The 20,923-nt window shown below is 44.9% G+C and overlaps 1 protein-coding gene across 4 annotated transcripts in view; it reads right to left on the bottom strand.

Annotated features, from left to right (window-relative positions):
• Positions 1-6,800: 6,800 nt before the first annotated feature.
• MAGED1 (MAGE family member D1) overlaps positions 6,801-20,923 on the bottom strand; it is a 73,377-nt gene continuing 59,254 nt past the window's right edge. For 3 of the 4 annotated variants that reach the window (XM_079911494.1, XM_079911493.1, XM_079911491.1), the window contains 12 exons: positions 12,880-12,953; positions 11,438-12,166; positions 10,108-10,776; positions 9,912-9,975; positions 9,616-9,695; positions 9,296-9,387; positions 8,990-9,069; positions 8,856-8,898; positions 8,520-8,582; positions 7,834-7,948; positions 7,214-7,599; positions 6,801-7,004 (listed from right to left, as the gene is read on the bottom strand). In XM_079911494.1, coding sequence (XP_079767620.1) covers positions 7,222-7,599; positions 7,834-7,948; positions 8,520-8,582; positions 8,856-8,898; positions 8,990-9,069; positions 9,296-9,387; positions 9,616-9,695; positions 9,912-9,975; positions 10,108-10,776; positions 11,438-12,166; positions 12,880-12,924 — 2,358 coding nt within the window. In that variant the 5' untranslated portion in view covers positions 12,925-12,953 and the 3' untranslated portion in view covers positions 6,801-7,004; positions 7,214-7,221. Of the gene's footprint in view, positions 7,005-7,213; positions 7,600-7,833; positions 7,949-8,519; positions 8,583-8,855; positions 8,899-8,989; positions 9,070-9,295; positions 9,388-9,615; positions 9,696-9,911; positions 9,976-10,107; positions 10,777-11,437; positions 12,167-12,879; positions 12,954-13,483; positions 13,621-20,923 lie in introns of those variants that run through there. The other variant, XM_079911492.1, reaches the window with a different exon arrangement.

Here is a 20,923-nt window from a genome sequence, read left to right as displayed (position 1 = left end):
TCTCAAGATTGCCTTGGCTGCAGAAATAGAGACACAGATGTAGACAGCAAACATATGGACACCAAGGGGAAAAAGCGTGGAGGGAGGGGGTGGTGGTGGAATGAACTGGGAAGTTGGGATTGACATATATACACTACTATGTATAAACTAGATAACTAATAAGAGCCTGCTGTATAAAAAATAAAATTAAATTTAAAAATAAACCAAAAAAATTGATTGCCTTGGCTATTCCGGGTCTTTTGTGTTTCCATACAAATTGTAAAAGTTTTTGTTCTAATTCTGTGAAAAATGCTATTGCTAATTTGATGGGAATTGCATTGAATCTGTAGATTACTTTGGGTTGTATAGTCATTTTGACAATATTGATTCTTTCAATGCAAGAGCATGGTATATTTCTCCATCTGTTTGTGACATCTTTGATTTCTTTCATCAGTATCTTATAGTTTTCTGAGTACAGGTCTTTTGCCTCCTTAGGTAGGTTTCTTCCTAGGTATTTTATTCTTTTTGATGCGATGGTAAATGGGATTGTTTCCTTGATTTCTCTTTCTGATCTTTCATTGTTAGCATATAGGAATGCAAGAGATTTCTGTGTATTAATTTTGTATCTTAAAACTTTACCAAATTCATTGATTAGCTCTAGTAGTTTTCTGGTAGCATCTTTAGGATTTTCTACATATAGTATCATGTCATCTGCAAACAGTGACAGTTTTACTTCTCCAATTTGGATTCCTTTTATTTCTTTTTCTTCTCTGATTGCCGTGGCTAGGACTTCCAAAACTATGTTGAATAAAAGTGGCAAGAGTGGACATCCTTGTCTTGTTCCTGATCTTAGAGGAAATCTTATAGTTTTTCACCATTGAAAATGATGTTTGCTGTGGGTTTGTTGTATATGGGCTTTCTCATATACTTTCATAGATAAATAAGCTAAAACACAGAGAAGAGAAAATACTTGCCCCAAGTGACACCACTGGGGGAGGCAGAATTAGAAGCTAGGGCTCTCTGATGGCAAAGTCCAAGTTCTTTCTACAACATCCTGCTGTCTCAGCTCTCCTAGAGCTCACAGTATCCCTGCCCTTTTCCATGCACTCACCTATTCCATCACTTAAGATTGTAAGCAATGGTATGCTGGTAAATGGTTAACAACTGGTTCTCAAAACAAAACAAAAATATCCCTGATTGGTAGTCTTTGCCGCTTTTCATGGAGTACATAATCTCACCATGGTCAACTTCAAGTTACCAGTTTCACTGAATGTAAAGGCAGGATGAAGTGCACACAGGAGCAAGCTGGCCGCAGCACATCACTGCTTATAAGCAATAGGAAGTCTTTCTTGCCAAAGTAAATAAGTAGGCTTTATTAGAAAGGTATCAGAGACTCACAGAACTGGAGGGAGACTGGAGAAAGGAACTTAAGAACTGGATAGGGAGCACAAAGACAGAAATAGTCTGATCAGAATGCTGCCCTGGGGATAAAAATCCCATAACCCATTTTTTTTACTCTTGTGTCAATCAGTTAAGTTTCAAAGTCCAAGGAAAGGACATGTGATTGAGAAGAGTAGGTTGCATGCCTGCCCCTTGACAATACCAGGAGAGGGAGAGGAAGAATCTGGCTTATAACATTTCAGTGGGAGGAGGCACACATCTGAACATGTCATCCCACAAAGACTATGTATCAGTTTTCTATTAATGAAAAACAAATGACCACAATTTGAGTGGAAAACAACATCCATTTATTATCTCATAGTAATTGTAGGTCAGAAGTCCAGGCATGGCTTGCCTGGGTTCTCTGTTCAGGCAAGCCCGAAATCAAGGAGTCAGCAGGGTTACATTCCCTTCTGGAACCTCTGGGGAAGAATCCACTTCCATGTACATTCAGATTATTGGCAGAACTCCTGTCTTTGAGCTGTAGGTCTGAGGTCCTCGTTTCTTTGCTGGCTATCAGCTGAGGGCCTCACTTAGTTCATAGAGGCCACCCATTTTCTTTGCCATATAGCCCCTCAATCTTCAAATCCAGGAATGGATGATTTCCATGTATTAAATCTCTCTCAGTCTTCAAATATCTCTTAACAGGAAGAGTACAGGCTCCTCTAAGATCTCACCTGATTAGGTCCGGCCCACCCAGGATGATCATCTTGTTTTAAGGTCAACTGATTTGGGACCTTATTACATGTGGAAAATCCCTTCACAGCAGTGTCTAGATTAGTGTTTTATTGAATAATGGTGAGAAGGTGTATGTACACCAAGGGTGGGGATCTCGTGAGTCATCCTAGAATTCTTCCTACCACAAAAATGGGGGAACTCTATTATTTTAAAAGGAAATTGAGTGCCATTAGGAGAATGAATGTATACCAACAAGACAGATATTCTCTACAGTCCATTTGTCCAACATCTACACATACTTTTTGCCATCTTATACTTTGGAAAATGGCAACATGCAACTATTCTTCATACAAGAAGAAATGTATTCACTCATCCCCAAAGGGAGCCAAACCTGAAGTGTTATCAGTCATAGTATCCATGTGCAAGTTCAGGGTCTTCAGATGGCATCCATTCTTCCTCTAGTTCAATACAATACTGCATCAATATTCTGTAATAAGATGAATAAATAAAAAATAAAACTACCACCAACTCACCATGTATAAAATAGTAAGAAAAGAGAGTAATAGTAAAAAGAAAGTAATAAAAAGGGGCACACTAAAATATATACATATATGCATATTTTTGCAAAGAATCAAATATGGCAGCTACTGCAGCCTTCATTTCTAAAACTGGTTACTAGGTCAAAGTTGATATAAACTTTCTTTTTTCACTCTTCCTGTTATGTTTCTTTTCATCCAGTCAGCATGGGTTGACTGGGTTGGATGGGTTATGTAGAAGAATGATTCAAACATTTATTTATGTGCAGTCTGAGAGATTGGTAGCCTTGCCTGTATGGGATTGCTGCAGCTGTTTAATAATTTTAACCATGTTGGGACATGATAAGGCACACTAGAAGATCTCCTGGTCTCCAGACACACTCCTTTCTGCACCCATTATGTAGCAGCAACCCTACTTCCCCTTGAAGATTGAAATCAGTCATGTTAGCACTTGACAGCACCATTTGTCACTAACTTTATCCGGTAATTGGGGTGACCATCTGCGTCAGCTAATTGGCTTTATACAGAGGGAAAGCAAACTTCTCATCTCTTTATGACTGAAGGTAGCTATACAGCTTGGAGCCAGGTGCCTACTAAAAATTCTAAACCAGTAGAGTCCAAAGTTGCAAGGACCAGAAACATTTTGTGAATAGGCCTTTAGGAGCAACTCTAAATTCCATCTTTCAGTTCTTAGACCTAGGAATTCTGGTTGTTGACTAGATGACATTATATGTTGTATATGGTGGCTAGTTCAAGACACATAGCATATATTGTAGGACAGCACCTCTAACACACAAGGTGTTGTCTCTCAACTTGTGGCATAACTGTCTTCAATAGAGTCATTATTCCACTGTATAAGGACAACATTTTTTATGAGTAATGGAGTGCATGATAAAACAACGAATTCCGTAGGTATAAGCCAATCACCACACTTTTTTAGTTTTAAAATGTCCCTTGATCAGAAGCAAGTCTGCATAAAATTTCACAACTATGGATAAAACATTCTGTAAGATCACAGATGGTGGTACTGACAGAAGTACTGCAGGCAGTGAAGGCAAATCCATGTCTAGAATACTCACTTATTCCAGAGAAATTATAAAGCCAACTAACTCCTCCATGATATAATGGCTCCAAATTAATTAACTTACCCCCAGGTACCTGGCTGGTCCCCTTGAGATTGATATGTAACAGGAATTCAGTACAGTGTTGACAAGTTGGGCATTCAGCAGCGGGGGTGGTCACATCAGCCTTTGTAAAGTGAAACCATATTGCTGAGGTCATGTATAGCCTCTGTTCATGCCACCATGACCACTTTCTACAGGTGCCCATTAAGGAAGCACAGGAGTGTCTGAGAAAAGAGGTTTACTGACCTCCACTGAATGGGTCATATTGCCCACCTGATTACTGAAAGCATATTGATGTGAGCAGTCACATCTAACACTAATAGTCTCATGCTCCGGACCGGTTCCAAGAAGTCCATATACCACTTCCCTAGATCTGTTTTGTGTCCATTTTCCCAAATGTCCTCATTCAAAATCTCTGCTAATTAGGATGAACCATTATCCCCGGACTTAGATCTGGATGCATATCCTATATATTCATATAATATATATATATATTTCCAAAGGGTGCAATGGCAAGGAGTGTGTGTAGATGTTGGATAAGTGAACTTCAGTAAATATTAAAGTAAAAATAATTTTTTAACTTTTTATTCTGATAAGACTTACAAAAAAGTTGCAAGGATAGTAAAAAGAATTCCCGTGTACAATTAACCTAGATTCTCCAGTGTAAGTATTTTACTATATTTGTGTTATTCTCCTTGTCTCTCACACTCTATACACACATACATGTGGACACAAATTTTAAAATATTTTGAGAGTAAGTTACAAACACATTCTCTTACAGAAAACAGTACAATAATCAAAATCAGACCACTAACATTGACACTAACAGACCAATAACTGACCTTATTCAGATTTTGCCAACTGTCCAAATTGCACCAGAATTTCATGAGCAGTGAAGGAAAAGAATCAAATCTCTTCTGGGATATGAATAGGGCAGATGGTGTACTGAAGCCTGGATTAGGGTTCAATCCACAGGGATGGAGCTAAGGGGGCTTCCATAGGCATTGGGCCTCCTCTGCCCGCTCCAGGCCCCAATGATACCACCCTCCTCTTTCTTCAGGCTTCCTAGAACTCCCTTGTGACCTTCCACACCTCTGATGTTGCCATAACCACATAGTTCTGGAAATAAACTTTACCTGGGACTGGTCGCCCCAGGCAGAGGCCCCAGGACTCTTCCACCACTTTAGCACCTAACACAGCTGGGAGGATCCACAGAGCTCCATTGTTATTATTAGGTTTCTGTCTCACAGACACGAGCTGGGGAAGGGTGCAAAAATCATCTCTTGTCATCTCTCATTCCCATTGACAACTGGGCAAGGGAGGCTCAGAGAAGTCTGAGACTATTAGGGGCAGAGCTGGGGGGATGCCCCATTCCTGTCTCTTAGGCCTAGTGTCTTCCCCTGACATCACACAAGTGGTCTAAATTCCCCTCCCTAAAGGGCAGTCACAGTCTGCGCACAGCGTGGAGCTGGGGGTGTGGGTGGTGACGGGTGGAGGAGGGAATGACACCTCAGGGAAGACCTGTGCTTACCCGGGTGGCTTATGGATGAACGGGTTGTTCTTTTCTGAGGCTGCAAAGTGGAGTCCATCTACCTGAACGTGGAGGCTGTAAACACACATCGGGAGAAGCCTGAGGTAGGTGAGGGACTCTGTGGCCTAAGCTGGCACGTGGTGAAAGCACCCTCCCCTGCAGAAAGGCAGCCCCAGTCCCACAGAGCTTGGGTGTTTCCACCAACAGGTAGAATAACCAGCACCCAGAAATGCAGGAACCACAGCCCAGACCCGAGGCACCATAGACACGCACAGCTAGAGCAACCCTGCCTAAAAGGCCTCTCTGGCTGAGGTTCCCCCATACTTGCCTGAGAAGAGGGTCAGGATCCAGGCCTGTCTGAAAGAGGGGAGCCTGGCAGTAAGGACAAGAGGCAGGGAGGGGCGGGGGCTCCACACTGCTGGCTGCTTCCTGCTAATACTGGGTTCTCTCCTCTCAGAATGTGAATGTCACCCGGCAAACTGTGGAAGCCCTGGACACTGTCCCTGCCCACTACTGAGCCCTTCCCAGGAGGCTAAATTGCCTTTGCTCCTGCTTTCTTCTACCCCAGGAGCTCCTGCGTCTGCCCTTGCCCATATGCTCAGGTAACACTAAGCCTCTGAGGAAGTTATGGCCTCTAAGTTGATCCTCAGCGAGAGAGCTCTGCTTCCAGCAAGACCTCAGCAGCTCAAGCCATCCCCGTTCACAGTCACAGCCGAAAGACTGTCTGGCTCTGCATGGAGCTTTGTCTTACTTTCTCAATTCTTGTTCCCTGAGCAACAAAGGTTCCTCTTTCTCCCTGCAGGAGGGGGAGAAGTGGCCATTGTGAGGCCTCCTTCACTATGCATAAGAACTTGTCTCTGTGATGAGGCCCTGTTCCTGTGGGGGTGGGGACTGTGAAGGCTTTCTAGAGGCAGATTCCTGGGCAGCATTTCCAGAAGTAAGGGGCACCAGTGGGACTGACCCTTTATGAGCAATATGACTAGGGGTATGAGATCTTCCTTCTCACACAGGAAACTCTGGCACCTGGCTCATCATGTTCTCTGCTCCTATTCCTGCCCCCATCCTGGGGTCATTTCACTTTCCACATGGATAATATAACGAACACCCTGGAGTCCCCAGAACATTATCTCCAGGAACAGTTATCTCCCCTTACCTTCAACTACCCACTCTCCGAACTTTATTATTATTACCTGGAGTTCTACCTCCTCCGTCTTCTTAAATGCAACTGTCTGACCACCTACACCCTCTCTCATTATTTCATCTTTCAATGTCACTTCAAAACACCTAGCAGCATATCTATCACATATGAGTCACTTCAGTGATATTTAATACCATACTTTTTTTTAGACCTCATTAACATTCGTGTTCATCAATCCCTCCTTTGTTTCCCTATCCATTAGTCAGAAAGCTGATCCGCCCTTCAGGCTAGAACTGAGGCCCCATCTCTCCCATATAAACATGTTGATCTCTCCCTAAACACAGAAAAAACAGGGAGCACATCTAATTCACTTTGCAGTTTCAACGTTTATTTCTGATACCAAAACTTGACAGCACACAAGGGGGGGAAGAAAGCAATAGACAAGGAACAGCAAATAAATTTATCTTGCATGCCACTTTCAGTCAACAGGATGTGGCTCTCTAGATAGCTGTGTTTAGAAGGATTCTGAGGCTTCAGCCTCACTCAGGGGAAAGACTATTGCAACTGATTAGCAATATCTGTGAACATAAAAAAGAAAAAAAATGTAAAAGTCAATGCTATATACCAAATAGTAAGGAACATAAATAACAAATACTGCTTCCGCATACTTCCCTCTGCTACCCACCACGTGTTTCCTAGGACTCCCAGCTAGAGCACATAAATACATTCCCATGGATTCTATATCTCCCAATGACCCTAAGTGCCCAATCCAAAGTGATATACCTACCCAACATCTCACTCAACCCAGAAGAAACCGATGGCACCAAAGTTGGCAGCAAAGTTGGCACTGGCTGTACCACCAGGGCCAATAATGGGGCCGGCGAAGGTCTGAGGAAATCTGGAGCGAGCATTCTGGTGGTATCTGGCCCAGAAGGTAAATGGAATTCTGGACCAGGGATCTCCAAAATCTCCTTCCTCGTCCCAGGTCAGCAGCTCAAACTCAATGTCATCCCAGCTCCAGGGCCCAGATACGGCCTCATCTCCAATCCCCATGCGGGTTCTTGCCTCAGCCCGGGCCTCGGCCTCAGCTGCAGCAGCATCCAGAGCATCCAAGGCCTCATCTGCGGCCTCCATGAACTGCGCAGTCCAGTCACGAGGGTCTCTCTTCTGAACCTGAGATGAGGAATAGAAAATAAAACCCATAATAGTATTAGTTAATATTTATGAAGCACCTACTATATATTTAGCACCCTACTTTGTGCTATTGTTTATGTAGTAACAACAAATACCACCAATAATGTGGTACCTACCGTGTGTGATACCTAAAATCTCATTCCTGCTCTGGAATTTTCCCAGTCAGTCACAGTTCATCCCTTAACCTATTGAGTCTTGCAGTTCCTCTATTACCTCTGCAATGAATCGCAGCACTTTCATCTTGCTAGTCTCATGGTAGGAACGGAGGCCCCAGAGGAACTCATACTCAGGAGGATTGCTGTTGGGCACTCGTCTGTAGTCTAGGTACCTTAGAAAGAGGAGAAAGGCCTTTGTTTCTACCCAGGCAGAATGATAGTCCATCAATGCATAATAATCTGAGATTCTGACATCCCAGATTTCAGGTAGCAACTCCCCCCAGTCTCATTCCTAAACACAGATTTACCCTCTAATAATCAGGCCTTTGAATTCCTGTGCCAGTGCTTCTACACAAAGCAGTCACCTAGGCCTGGAGGGTGGCTTGAGTAGGGTCATAGAAAGGACAACACTTAATTTCACCCTCTCTGTCACAGCTCTAGCTCCAAGTGCTTATAATCTTGTCATTGAATCACAGATAGGCCCATTGCAAAGCCTCAGCTAAGCTCAGCCTTTGGAATATCTACTGTGGGCGTGGTGGACAGGCTCCACTTGCAAGATCACTATACTGCAGGAAAATCCAACCACAAGGAGCATACTCAATAAATACTCCTGCGTACATATGTGTGTATATGCATAGGTATAGGTATAGTTAGTATAAGAAATGAGCATGGAAAGGGTTTTCTGAGGCTGACCAGCACACAGAATTCATGAAGACCAGACAAAGCTGCTTAGGCATCACTTACTTTTGCTTTACAAACTCGTAAGTGAGAAGTTTCCTCAGATCTCCAAGGAGGGGATGTCTTACCCTGATAGTAACAACAACAACAAAAAAGGGATCCATAATCACACACTATGACATTGCCCAAAGGAAAGAAAAGAGTTTTCCAGCACAGAGGTCAGAGACAAGAGAAGAGGCAGAGAGGTCAGGACTATTTCCCCATCCACCCAGGTCACATCCTTGGGCTCTGTACCTCCCCAAACCAATTCCCTTAGACCACCAGGCTGATGCAATCCTGGGACCATCCTCTGTTGCCAAAGGATGATATACACAGGCAAGAGATGAGAGAGCCCAATCATACCCAGGACGCAGTCCCATCTTGCGTAGTGCCTCCCAGAGGACAGCTGCAATGGGAGGCAAGGGGAGACAAGGGATGGAAAATGAGCGTGGAAAACAGGCGGTAGCCAACCCCCAGCTGCTGGCCCAGCCACTCACCTTCACTGGCACGGTTGCCATTCATGAAGATGACACCCAAAATCACTAAGAGGAGACCCAGCTTGGGTGTGTCTTTGGTCCTAAAGAAGTACAAAAAGAATATATTTTCAGCAGTCATTTGCATGAGACACCCCAGGCAGCTTACCCATCTAGCTTCCCCAGTATTCCTCAGCTAGGGGATAATTCTACCCCAGGTCTGCCCATGACCTGCTATGTGACCCTGAATCCTGGACCCTGGCCTACTCGAAACTCCAGGAAAAAAGCATCACTGAGAAAGGCAATGTTCCACCTCCTTTCCCATCTTACGTTCCCAGTATGCCAGCCAGGGACTCAGGGGTACTGATGAGAATATACAGGTGTTCTTCCTTGTCAATTTCCTTCAGCTGAATTCCAAATTTCTACAGGGACAAGAAAACAGACTATGAAATTACAAAATCTAGCATAAGCTACCCCCACTCAGTACTACCCACACTCAGCTACTCCTTCGCCTCCCTGTGAGATTTGCCCTAAACTCCCAGTAGGAATCCCATGAATCTTTTAAATCAAGACTTTCCCATGATATCTATCAAAAACAAAAACCAAAAAACCTTTCCCCATCATTCTGTTCCTCAGGGCTGCCTTCTCACCTTCTCCAGGACAAAGCATGCGCGTTCAATGATTTCTGGATACACATCAGTGTATTCACGGATGATATCCCTCAGCATTTCTGTAGGAGAGAGGAGGGAGCACCTGAGCTGAGCAGGGGCCACAGAGCTGCGACCTCTTTGCCAGCCCTGCCCAGGGGAGCACAGTCAGTGAAAAAGGAAGACTCAACCATGGAAGGACGGGATTGAAGAGGAGGGGACATATAAGCAAAGAGATGTCCACAGAGCACGGGGTGAGGGGAAGAGCAGAGCTCCAGGAGAGGGCACTGGATACCTACCTGAGCGCTTGATGGGCACCTTTGTGTAATCTTTAAGCATCAGGTACTTGACCAACTTATTCGCCTGGGAGGGAAAAAGGAAATCATAAAAGTTATAAGATATTTACAGAACACTTGGTTGAATTATAGATGGAAAGACAACAATGAAAAGAGCAAGGGGTGGGGGGAGAAGTGACTGGGGAGTTACAGTTCTTACTCTTTCCTGAAGAAGGGCCACATCTCGGGGCTGTGAGGCACCCAGGTTCTGTGAGGCACGCGAGTTGGGAGAGGGGCGCAGGTTTGGTGAGGGGCGCAGGTTCTGCCAGTCAGGTGGAACTGGCCAATCGGTGGGGATCCAGTCAGGTGGGAGCGGCCAGTCAGTGGGAAGCGGCCAATCGGGTGGCAGTGGCCAATCAGGGGGTAGTGGCCAGTCGGGAGGGCCTTGCCAATCTGGAGGACCCTGCCAGCCTGGTGGAGTCTGCCATCCAGGTGGAGTCTGCCATCCAGGTGGATTCTGCCAGGCCAATGGGTTCGGCCAGACAACTGGACCAGGCCAGACAATGGGGTTCGGCCAGATCACAGGGTTCTGCCAGATCACTGGGTTTGGCCAGATCACTGGGTTCTGCCAAGCAACTGGGTTCTGCCAGGCTGGTGGGGTCTGCCTAGCTGGGGGGCTCTGACGTGCTGGTGGGGTCTGCCTGGCTGGCTGGTTTTGCCAGCCTGATGGGTTCTGCCAAGCCAATGGGGTCTGCCAGAGCACATTGGGGGGTGCGCCAGGTGGGCTCTGAGTGGTAACTGGAACCGGTGCAGACCTCCAGGTCCCTGGAGCCAGTGGGGCCCGCCTCTGATCCCCACTGCTGCTCTCTTCCACATTCAAGTTATTAATCTGCATCATCAGAGAAAAGGAAGGTCAGGGTCACCAACTGTTTCTATGTCCTCACCATATCTATTCCAGGAAGGCCCCCTAAAACCCTCACCTGTAGTGACAGCCTGACCCACTAGCCAATGGTCACCCTGAGTCCTGGGCTTGTCTTTCACTGTCTTCCAGGCAGGAGTTTCATCTCTGAACCAGGCCAGGAGCAACCCAAGGGTGGGGCCTGAGGCTTCTCCTCTTCCCATGTCCACCACTGGCTCTGCTTGTACCACCCTGGACAAATCACTCAAGTCACTTCACCTCTCTGGGACTTAGTTTCCTTCTCATAAAACTGAAACTATGATCCCTAGCTGGTATGAGGTACCTTGAAGATTTAGTGAGTGAGATAACCTGTGTGAATGTGCCTAGGCCAAGACCTAACACATGGTGGCTACTTTCAAAACGTAAAGTGAATTACATACAGGCTGTATATATTATGTGTCCATGTCTCATCTCCCCATTAGTCTGCGGACACTCAGAGAACAGGAATTAACACTTTCACCTTTATCATCCCCTACAACCTAGTCAAATACAGACAGTTACATATATTGTTTTGTTTTGTTTAGAACAAATGAACAACCTCAGAGAAGAAAAGAGAGCGCCCAAAGCAAAGTGGAACTAGCAGGGATCTCACCTTGCGGGTCCTCTTGCCCCGAATTATAGTCCTGGACTCCAGATTCTGAGCCTGGGAACCATCTGCTGATGTCTGTGCAGCTGCACCATCAGATTCACAGATACCCGGGCATGGGTCAGCCTCTATGTCAGCCTGGGAAGTGGCTATCTTGGCTTGGTTAACATTCTGGGTCTGGGTATCAGCTACTGGGGCCTTAGTGGTGTCATTCCAAGCCCTGAAGGCTGTTTTGGGCTGAGTGCTGACCATCTCACTGGCACTGAGAGACTGAGAGAAATTGTAGGTGGCATTTGGGCCCACCGTAGTAGTGGTATTCTGGGCCTTAAAGGCCATCTCCGACTTGTTGGCAGTTAACTCACTGGTGGTTGCTGCCTGGGAAAAATCATAGGCAGCATTTGGGCCCTTTGGGGGGGCATTCTGGGACTTAAAGGCTGCTGTAGGCGGTGTGTTGGGAGTCTCCTTGGCATTAAGAGCCTGAGAGAAATCATAGGCAGCATTTGGGCCTTTTGTGGTGGCATTCTGGGCCTTAAAAGCTGTCTTAGGCTTAGTGGCAGCTGCTAAAGCCTGCATATCAGCCATCTCACTGGCTGTTGGGGACTGTGAACTCTGAGGACTAGCATTCGGCGCGCTGGCAGCTGCTGTGGCCTGGTTGGTAGGCGGAGCCTCTGAGATCTGGATGGCCTCCATCAGGGTCTGCATAAGCAAGGTGCTGTCTTCCACGGAGGCCTCAGCCTGCAAATACGGGGGAAAAAAATTAAATCTCTGGGTCTGCGAAGTGGGGTTGGGAGGATAGGGGAGAGAACATGCAGGGAAGGTGCAGGCGAGCGGTTGGTGCAAAAAGAGGAAGGCTGAGGAAGAGATCTAGTGGCCTGCGTGGATTAAGGGATAACAAAACTTGTGGTAGGGGCTGAGTGGGGCAGGGGCTAAACAAAGGGGTGGGGCCAAATGAGGAGAGGGGGCAAAGTGGATGGGGGGTGCTGATCTAGGAGTGAGGTTAGAACAGGGCAATGCAGAGTGAGGTAGGAGCTCAGGAGGAGGAGGCGGAGCAAGAGTGCCGCCTTGAGGAGTTGAGGAGAATAAGGGGGTCGCAGGGGGTGGGGAGTGCTGGAGAAAGGGAGGGTGGAGGCGGGAGGTTGGGGGAGGGGGCGGCGGAGAGCTCTACAAGCCTCAGGACTACGGAAAAAAAAGGTTCCTTACCCAACCAGGATTCTCTGGGCAGATTGCCCTGACTACTAACAGGGTCTCCCCTTTCTCTGAGCAGGGACTGATGGCTGAAAAGGGACGACCCCCCCCCACACCCCGCGCCCTTAAACCATGGGAATTTGAAAAACGACGGAATCTAGGCACCAAGAAGGCAAAATCGGATCCAGGCGTCTGGACAGCCAAAGGGGCCCGGGGGGAACTGTCGGCTAGGGAAATGGTGGGGAGGGGAGTGGAGATCTCACCTGGAAGCCGAGGAGGCCCGCACCACAGTCCATTTTCTGAGACATGGTTCTTGTCCCTCTGGCAAGAGCAGAGCCTGGGGGGTGTGGAGGAGGAGTTGGGCATTATACTACAGAGGGCAAATGCGAAGGAACAAATTTGGGGAGATGGTGGTGTTTGAGGTTTGATTGTGGGGGCGGATGAGGTGCTGAATGTGAGGGGAACGGGCCAGATCGGAGTGCGAAAAGTGAATGGGTGTCCGGATGGAGGTTCTGAATCCCGAGAAGCTACGACGGGGAGAAGCTTCAAATCGGGGTTCAGATAAGAGTTCTGAATCCAGGCAGATTGCGTTGGGATTCGCATTTGGGAAATTGAATGGAGTTTTCCAATCAGGAGGAATCGTATAACAGTACAGATCGAGGTCGAGAAATCTGTAGAGATTCTGAACGATGGGAGGGGTTCAGAGAGCAAACAGGGATTCTGAATAAGGGAGGTTCAGGTGAGGGGTGTGTGAATCGGGGTTCGGGGAGTGGAAGAGGGATCAGAATCCGGGGTAAAGGGATCGGGATGAAAAATGGGGGGCCCGCACCAGGGGGCAAGATGCCCTGTCTGGGGGCTAATTCTCACCTTGCCTCAGGCCCCAACCCCAACCCCCTCGTTGCCTCCCTTCTTCACGACTCAGAGGATCGGGATTGCAGTGTTCTGCTCTCAGCAGCCGCACCCTCTCCTTGTCCAGGAGAAAATGCCAGCGCGGCAGCTAGGACGACCCCGCCTCTTCGCCTAATATACCACCCACCGCCTCACATGGTTGTACGCATGCGCAAGAACTGACCGACCAAATAAGAGTCCCGCCCGTTTGCCCAACAAAAGCTTCGCCCTGAAGGCTAAGCTGCGCATGTGCAGCGGGAAGCAGTCCCGCCCCTTTGCCAACACACCACCCCACCACCAACCAGGTGGACAGTTTACAGCGGTCCCTCCCCTTCCTCTATATCCCCTCCCCCAAACAGATGCGCTGTGCCTCTAGATCCCACCCCTTGCCCCACACACCGGCCCCCTACCTTTTCCGCAATGCGTCTCTGTTCTATCCCTCCCTCTCAAGGCCCCTCCTGTCAGGTGGGCATGCAACTCCACCCTCTAGTCTAGCAGCACTTAGGTCACTATTAAGGAGGTCTCTGTGTGGGGTCTCTAATTGCAACAAGTGCTTGGCTCCTGCTAAAAATAAGCTCATCCACTTAGGGGGCCTAGGAAAAGGAATGGCCAGAGAGGATACATTAATGGAGGTAGAAAAAGTCTGTGCCTGCCACGTGACTCTACATGATCTTCCCCCCCACCCAACAGCTTCCAGACTCATAAACATTAGCTTCTTTCCTGCCCTTTTGCAGCTCCAGCTATTTATTTTGTGTGTGGAGGCGGGGAGGAGGGGAGGGAAGGGCACAACGTGTACTTCACAGCACGATCTACGCTGGAGCTTGTTTTCCTCTCACAGCAGCCTTGGGAGGTGGATATCAGCATCTCCATTGTACAGATAAAGACGCTGAGCTACAGACATAACATGAACTAGACAAGGACACTGAGCCAGTAAACAGAAAATGCAAAATGTGGGCCTGGGTCTTCCAGACCCTAAAAACCCCTGTTGCACCATCGCTGGCCCGGGGACTGAGGCACCCTCCCTTCTTCAGTTTGAGCAACAGATCCGCCCCACCTCCCCTGCTCTGTCAGCACCCGTCCCAAGCAAGCAAGTGTTCTGTTCCCTGAGACCTAAGCTCACGCTCTGCATCCCGGAGGGCACAGGTGGAAGTCCCCCGCTCCCCCCTCCCCGCCTGCTCTACGTGGGTCCATCCCAGTGTGCAAATTGCTCCTTGGGGTCCACTCCCTGCTCCGTCAGGCCTCTTTGCTATGAGTGGCACAAACGCTGTCCCTGAGGCCTTTCTGGTGCCTGCTGGAGCAGCCAGGACAATAAGGCACCTGTATGTCTGAGCCATGGCAAGCCTTGATTAAGAGTAAACGTTTGCCCTGCTTCCTTCCAGGGCTGGGCCTCAATTCGTGGGATGGAGTGCTGGACCAGTGTGTCACTAGCTGCATGAGCCCACTCAGGCCACTGGAATTCTCTGAGCCTGGCTTCTCAACGGGAAGCACAAGTAGTACTTACGGGGGTCCTACCCAACAACAAACGTGCTGCACTTCCAGAATGACTGGAGAAGCTCAAAAAGGCAGAAAATGATATACAGATGTGAAATGACTCAAATTGAACTGATACTCTCCAAAAATCCAAGGTAGATCTTTGTACACTTCACATTTGTTCTTGCATCAGCTCCTGCCAGGAGCCAACATATGAAAGGAAGCTAATGCTGGGAAGAACTGCAGCATTTGGTCCCCAAGGGCCAACATCAATTCTGCCTGGCTGGATGACTTTCCTCATCTGTTGCATAGCAACCTCCCCTGTCAAGCTGCCTGTTTTTCCTCAGCACTTCCTCTGTAAAGTGTCTGCAGTGGGACGTGATCAGACTCAGGAAAGGTCTGAAACACCATGTTATATGCTTTCTGCCCCCAAATCTGTATTTCCAGTTCTTGACTTGGCTTATGAGTTCTAGATCTATAATCCAACAGACTACCTCACTTCTGCAATTGTCTTGGTATTTTTACTATTAACAGGTCCCATATATCCTCCTCCTCAGCACATTGTGTTTCTCCTTTAGTCATGCCCTTCTCTCTCTTTTAGAGAGATGGATTTTTGTTTGTTTTATTCATTGCTGTATCCCTAGCACTTAAAATGATGCCTGGCATATTTTATATGCTCAAAAAATATTTAATGAATGAATGAATCCCACCATCCACCCTACTGCTTATGCAAGAAACCTGAGAGGCACTCTTTTTTCTTTCCTGTGATGAATTCACTTACTTTTACTCATTACACAAATAATGCATATTCATCATTAAAAATTCAAACATTACCTAAATATTTTAGAAATTAAGTAGCCATCACTCCAAATCTCACCACCTTGAGGTAACTGCTATTAAGATTTTGATGCTACCTTTTCATACACTTTATGCATATATATTCTTACATAAATGGGATTACATTATATATGCCATACTTTAAATTGCATTCTTTTACTTACTGCCTCCCACTTTCTTTCACCTCTATACCCTCATCTGAGACATGGTTGTTTTTTTTTTTTTTGCGGTACGCAGGCCTCTCCCGTTTCTGAGCACAGGCTCTGGACACGCAGCCTCAGCCAGCCATGGCTCACAGGCCCAGCTGCTCGGCGGCATGTGGGATCTTCCCGGACCGGGGCACAAACCCGTGTACCCTGCATCGGCAGGTGGACTCTCAACCACTGTGCCACCAGGGAAGTCCTGAGACATGCATTTTTAACAGCCATTTTTATATCCTTTTATGTCCAAACATGTTCCATGTTTTTTGTTTTACAAAAATTAAGATCATATTATATACACTTTAATGCATCTGATTTATCTTAGTTAATGCTAATCTACCTCTGATTCATTCTTTTATATTCCTGCATAATATTCCATAATAGGGATGGACCACAATGTATTCAACCATTTCCTCACTGATGGTAATTCATTTTGGTTTCAGGTGTTTTGGCGGAGGGAGGGAGCACATACCAACAACATTGCAATAAAATACTTGTACATATATCCTTATATTTTAATGCTCAATATTTATTCCTATGACATCAGATGCCCAGGAGTAAGACTGATATACTCTACGTTTGGTGTCATAAGACTTTTCCAATTTTTTTTCCAATCTGATGTGTATTTTATTGGTATCTCCTTCTGTTTTTAATTTACATTTCTGATAAGTAAGTAGTGGACCACATATTCATATAAGAATGGACCTACTGGATTTCTTTTGGAAAGTACTTATGCAAGTCTTTTACCTATTTTTCTTGTGTTGTCTTTGTCTTAATTATTTTGCGGACTTCTTGGTACAGTCCTACAGATGCTTATTGAAATCCCTTAGAGCTAGATGTATTGCAAATGTTTTTTTTCACATTTTAGTAAGTGTGTATACTCTATACTATGTAACAGTTCCAACTGCAAGAATATATCTGCCAAAAAGGCCAGATATATTATTCACTTATGCACATTCCCTTAGCAGCTAAGAGAATGTGATCTAGGATTTACCAGTGTGGTGGGGTCCTGAAGACCACCATCGGGTTCAATGATTCACTAGAAGCACTCACAGAACTCAGGATAGGTGCTACATTCATGGCTATGGTTTATTACAATGAAAGGATATCGATTTAAATCCACAAAGCTAAAAGATGCATTAAGTCAAAGTCCAGGAGAGAACAGGGATGAGCTTCCAGTTGTCCTCTCTCAGTGGAGTTGTATGGCAGTGCTTCTCCCAGCAAGATGTGTGATAACCAGGGAAGCTCACCTGAGCCTTGGCGCCTGGGATTTTACTGGAGGTCAGTCACGTAGGCATGGAACACCTGGGTGGCTAACCTTAGTTTACTCAGTCTTCAGCCTGTGCAGAGGTCAAACTAATGCCGCAAGGCTCAAGGTCCCACTATAAATCATACTCTTAACATAAACCATCTGTTGGCCCAAAGCCCCGGGTGAACAAAGAGACTCTAATCAGGCACCATATGCCAAAGGCTTAGAGGTTATCTCCCAGGGGTTTGTCAAGAGCTGGACCTTTCTTTGGAATGTGCAGACATTTTTCGGAATGCACAGGGTTTGAATACCCCAGACCTGCCGAGTCAAGTCTTCTACTGCACAGTCATAATTCCAACCTAACACTTGATCTGAAAGGAGTGATTCAAAGATTCAATGATGGAATTCAATGCCATATCTGTGATGGTGGGAGCAGGAACCGCAAGAAAATCCAGTTTCTAGGCGCAGCATTGGTAGCAGGGCCAAGGGCAGCATCCAGTATACAGTATTATTCAGTGGTGACAGTAATAGTATCCAACCATGCCAATATTTATGGCATGATTTTTGAAATACAGCTGGGCCAGCTGCTCTTAGCAAATTATTTTATTAATTCTACCACTTTAACATACTTAAGAATATTTAAATTTTAAAAATTAATTATGGATACACTGAAAATTGCAAAGATAGTACAGAGAGGTCTTATGTACCCTTTAGCTGCTTCCCTCAGTGAGCACATCTATATACATATAATACAATATCAAAACCAGGAAATTGACATTGGTATCACATGTGTGTATAGTTCTATGTCACTTTATCACATGTGGAGGTTTCCACAGTAATCACCACAACAACCAAGATACAGAACTATTCTGTCACCACAAAGATTTCCCTGTACTACCCCTTTATAGTCACACTTACCTCCATTCCCACCACTATCCCTAACCCTTGGAAGCCATTAATGTGTTCTCCATCTCTGTAATTTTAACATTCCAAGAAGATTATAAAATTGGAATCATACAGTATGTCACATTTTGAGTGACTTTTTTCACTCAGCATAATGCCTGTGAGATACATCCAAGTTGTGTGGTTTTCTCCTTTTTATTGCTGAGTACTATTCAATGGTATAGATGTGCCACAGTTGGTTTAACCATTCACCCACTGAAGTACATCTGTGTGGTTTCCAGTTTGGGCTATTAGAATAAAGCTGCTATAAACATTTTTGTACAGTTTTTTCTGTGAACATAAGTTCTCATTTCTCTGGGATAAATGCCCAAGAGGGCAATTGCTGGATTGTGTAATAAGAGCATGCTAGGTTTATAAGAAACTTGCCAAACTTTCCCAGAGTGATTGTATCATTTTACATTCCCACCAACAATATGTGAGTGGATCTATTTTCTCCAAATCCTTGGCAGCATGTGTTGCATATTTTTAGGAATTCTGATAAATGTGAAATAATAACTCATTGTGGTTATAATTTACATTTCCCTAATGGCTAATAATGTTGAACATTTTTAACATATGCCTATTTGCCATCAATATATCCTCTTTGGAGAAATGTTTCTTCATGTCTTTTGTCCATTTTTCAATTGATTGTTTTCTTTCTTTTTTTTAAAGTGTTGAACCTTGAGAATTTATATATTTTATGTACGAGTCTTTTGTCAGATATATGGTTCGCAAACTGGTTTCTCCCAGTTTGTAGCTTGTGTTTTCATCCTCTTAACAGAGTCACATGGCAAACTTTTTAGAAGTCCAATTTATTGATTTTTTTTTCCTTTCAAAGACTGTGGTTTTTGTGTCATTTCTAAGAACTCTTCAACAAGCCATAAGGATCTGAAGATTTTATCCTATATTATATTCTAAAAGACTTATGGTTTTAACTTTTTTTTTTTTTTTTTTTTGTGGTACACGGGCCTCTTACTGTTGTGGCCTCTCCCGTTGCGGAGAACAGGCTCCGGATGCGCAGGCTCAGTGGCCATGGATCACGGGCCCAGCTGCTCCGCGGCATGTGGGATCTTTCCGGAACGAGGCATGAACCCGTGTCCCCTGCATCTGCAGGCGGACTCTCAACCACTGTGCCACCAGGGAAGCCCAGGTTTTAACTTTTATATGGGAGTCTATCATCCATTTGGATTGAAATTTTGAATGAGATTTGAGGTCTAGGTCGAGTTTTATTTGGGGGTATGGGAGAGGCAGAGCTACAGAAATCCATCTGATCATTCCAGCACAATTTGTTTAAAAGATAATCCTTCCATTGAGTTATCTTTGCACCTTTGTAAAAAATCAGTTGGCCATACTTGCATGAGGCTATTTCTGAGTTCTCTATTCTGTTCCACTGGTCTGTGTGTCTACTCATCCATCAATACTGCAATAGTCCTGATTACTGTAGTTATACAATAGTCTTGAAGTTGGATAGAATTTTATTCTTCTTTTTCAGAATTATTTTATCTATTATTCTAGTTCTTCTGTTTTTCTACATATTTTGGAATAATTTATATCTACAAAGCATCTTACTGTAATTTTGATAGCAACTGCATTCAACCTGTATATCAATTTAGGGAGAATTAACATCTTTCCTATGTTGATTGTTCTAATTCATGAATACAGTATGTCTCTCCTTTTATTTTGATCTTCTTTGAGTTCTTCATCAGAGTTTTGTGTATTCTGCTGTTGTTGGGTGGAGTGTTCTATAAATATCAGTTAGATCCTGTTGGCTGATGATGTTGAGTCTATCTGATTATACTTTTCTCCAAATTTGGGAAGTTTTCAGCCACTTTTTCAGCCCTTCCTCCTTCTCTCCTTCTGTGACTATGATGACACCTATGTTAGATCTTTTGCAATAGTCCAACAAATACCTGAAGGCTCTATTTATTTTTGTTTTTCAGTCTATTTTTCTCTGTCAGATATAATTTCTATCATTTCACCTTCAAGTTCACTAATTCATTCTTCTGTCTTCTTATTCTGCTGTTGAGTTCATCTATTGATTAAGTTCATTTATTGGATTTTTCAGTTCCTAAATTTTTAAAATTCTTCTTTATATCTTCTATTCTTTTGAAGATTTTCTATTTCTTTGCTGAGACTTTCTATTCTTTCATGTGTCCTATGAACAATTGCTCATTGAAACGTTTTTATCAAGGCTGTTTAAAAACCCTTGTAGATGACTCTAATATCTGTCATCTTGGTGTTGGTGTGTGTTGACTGTCTTTTCTCATTCCAGTTGTGATTATCATAGTTCTTGATATGACAATTGATTTTCAATTGCATCCAGGATATTTTGCATCTTATAAGGATCTGAATCTTACTTAAATCTTCTGGTTTACCACATGTGGGTGGAAGTCCACATTCCTACTCAGCCTCCACTGACACCTGGGAGAGAGGGGCTTCTTGTTACTGAGGGCTAAGTGAGAGTTCCAGCTCCATATTAAGCTTTTACTGATACCACCCTGATTGGGAGAGACCAGGTGCCTAATTACATAGCCAGGGAACTCACCACCACATCATTGCTTGGGATCCAAGTTCCCTAGAGAGCATGCCATCTTATCTCCTACTTTCAGGGTCATTACACGTTTGGTTTATATATAATGCTCAGTGACAAATAGGGAAGAGTACATCTATACCATTTACCTCTTCCTGCTGGAAGCAGAAGCCCCCAATTCTAGTTGGGGG

Source organism: Stenella coeruleoalba (assembly GCF_951394435.1).
Source record: "Stenella coeruleoalba genome assembly, chromosome: X".
In the NCBI taxonomy this organism is placed as follows: domain Eukaryota; kingdom Metazoa; phylum Chordata; class Mammalia; order Artiodactyla; family Delphinidae; genus Stenella; species Stenella coeruleoalba.
Note: the sequence above shows the minus strand (reverse complement) of the source record. Positions and strands in the feature narration are given on the sequence as shown.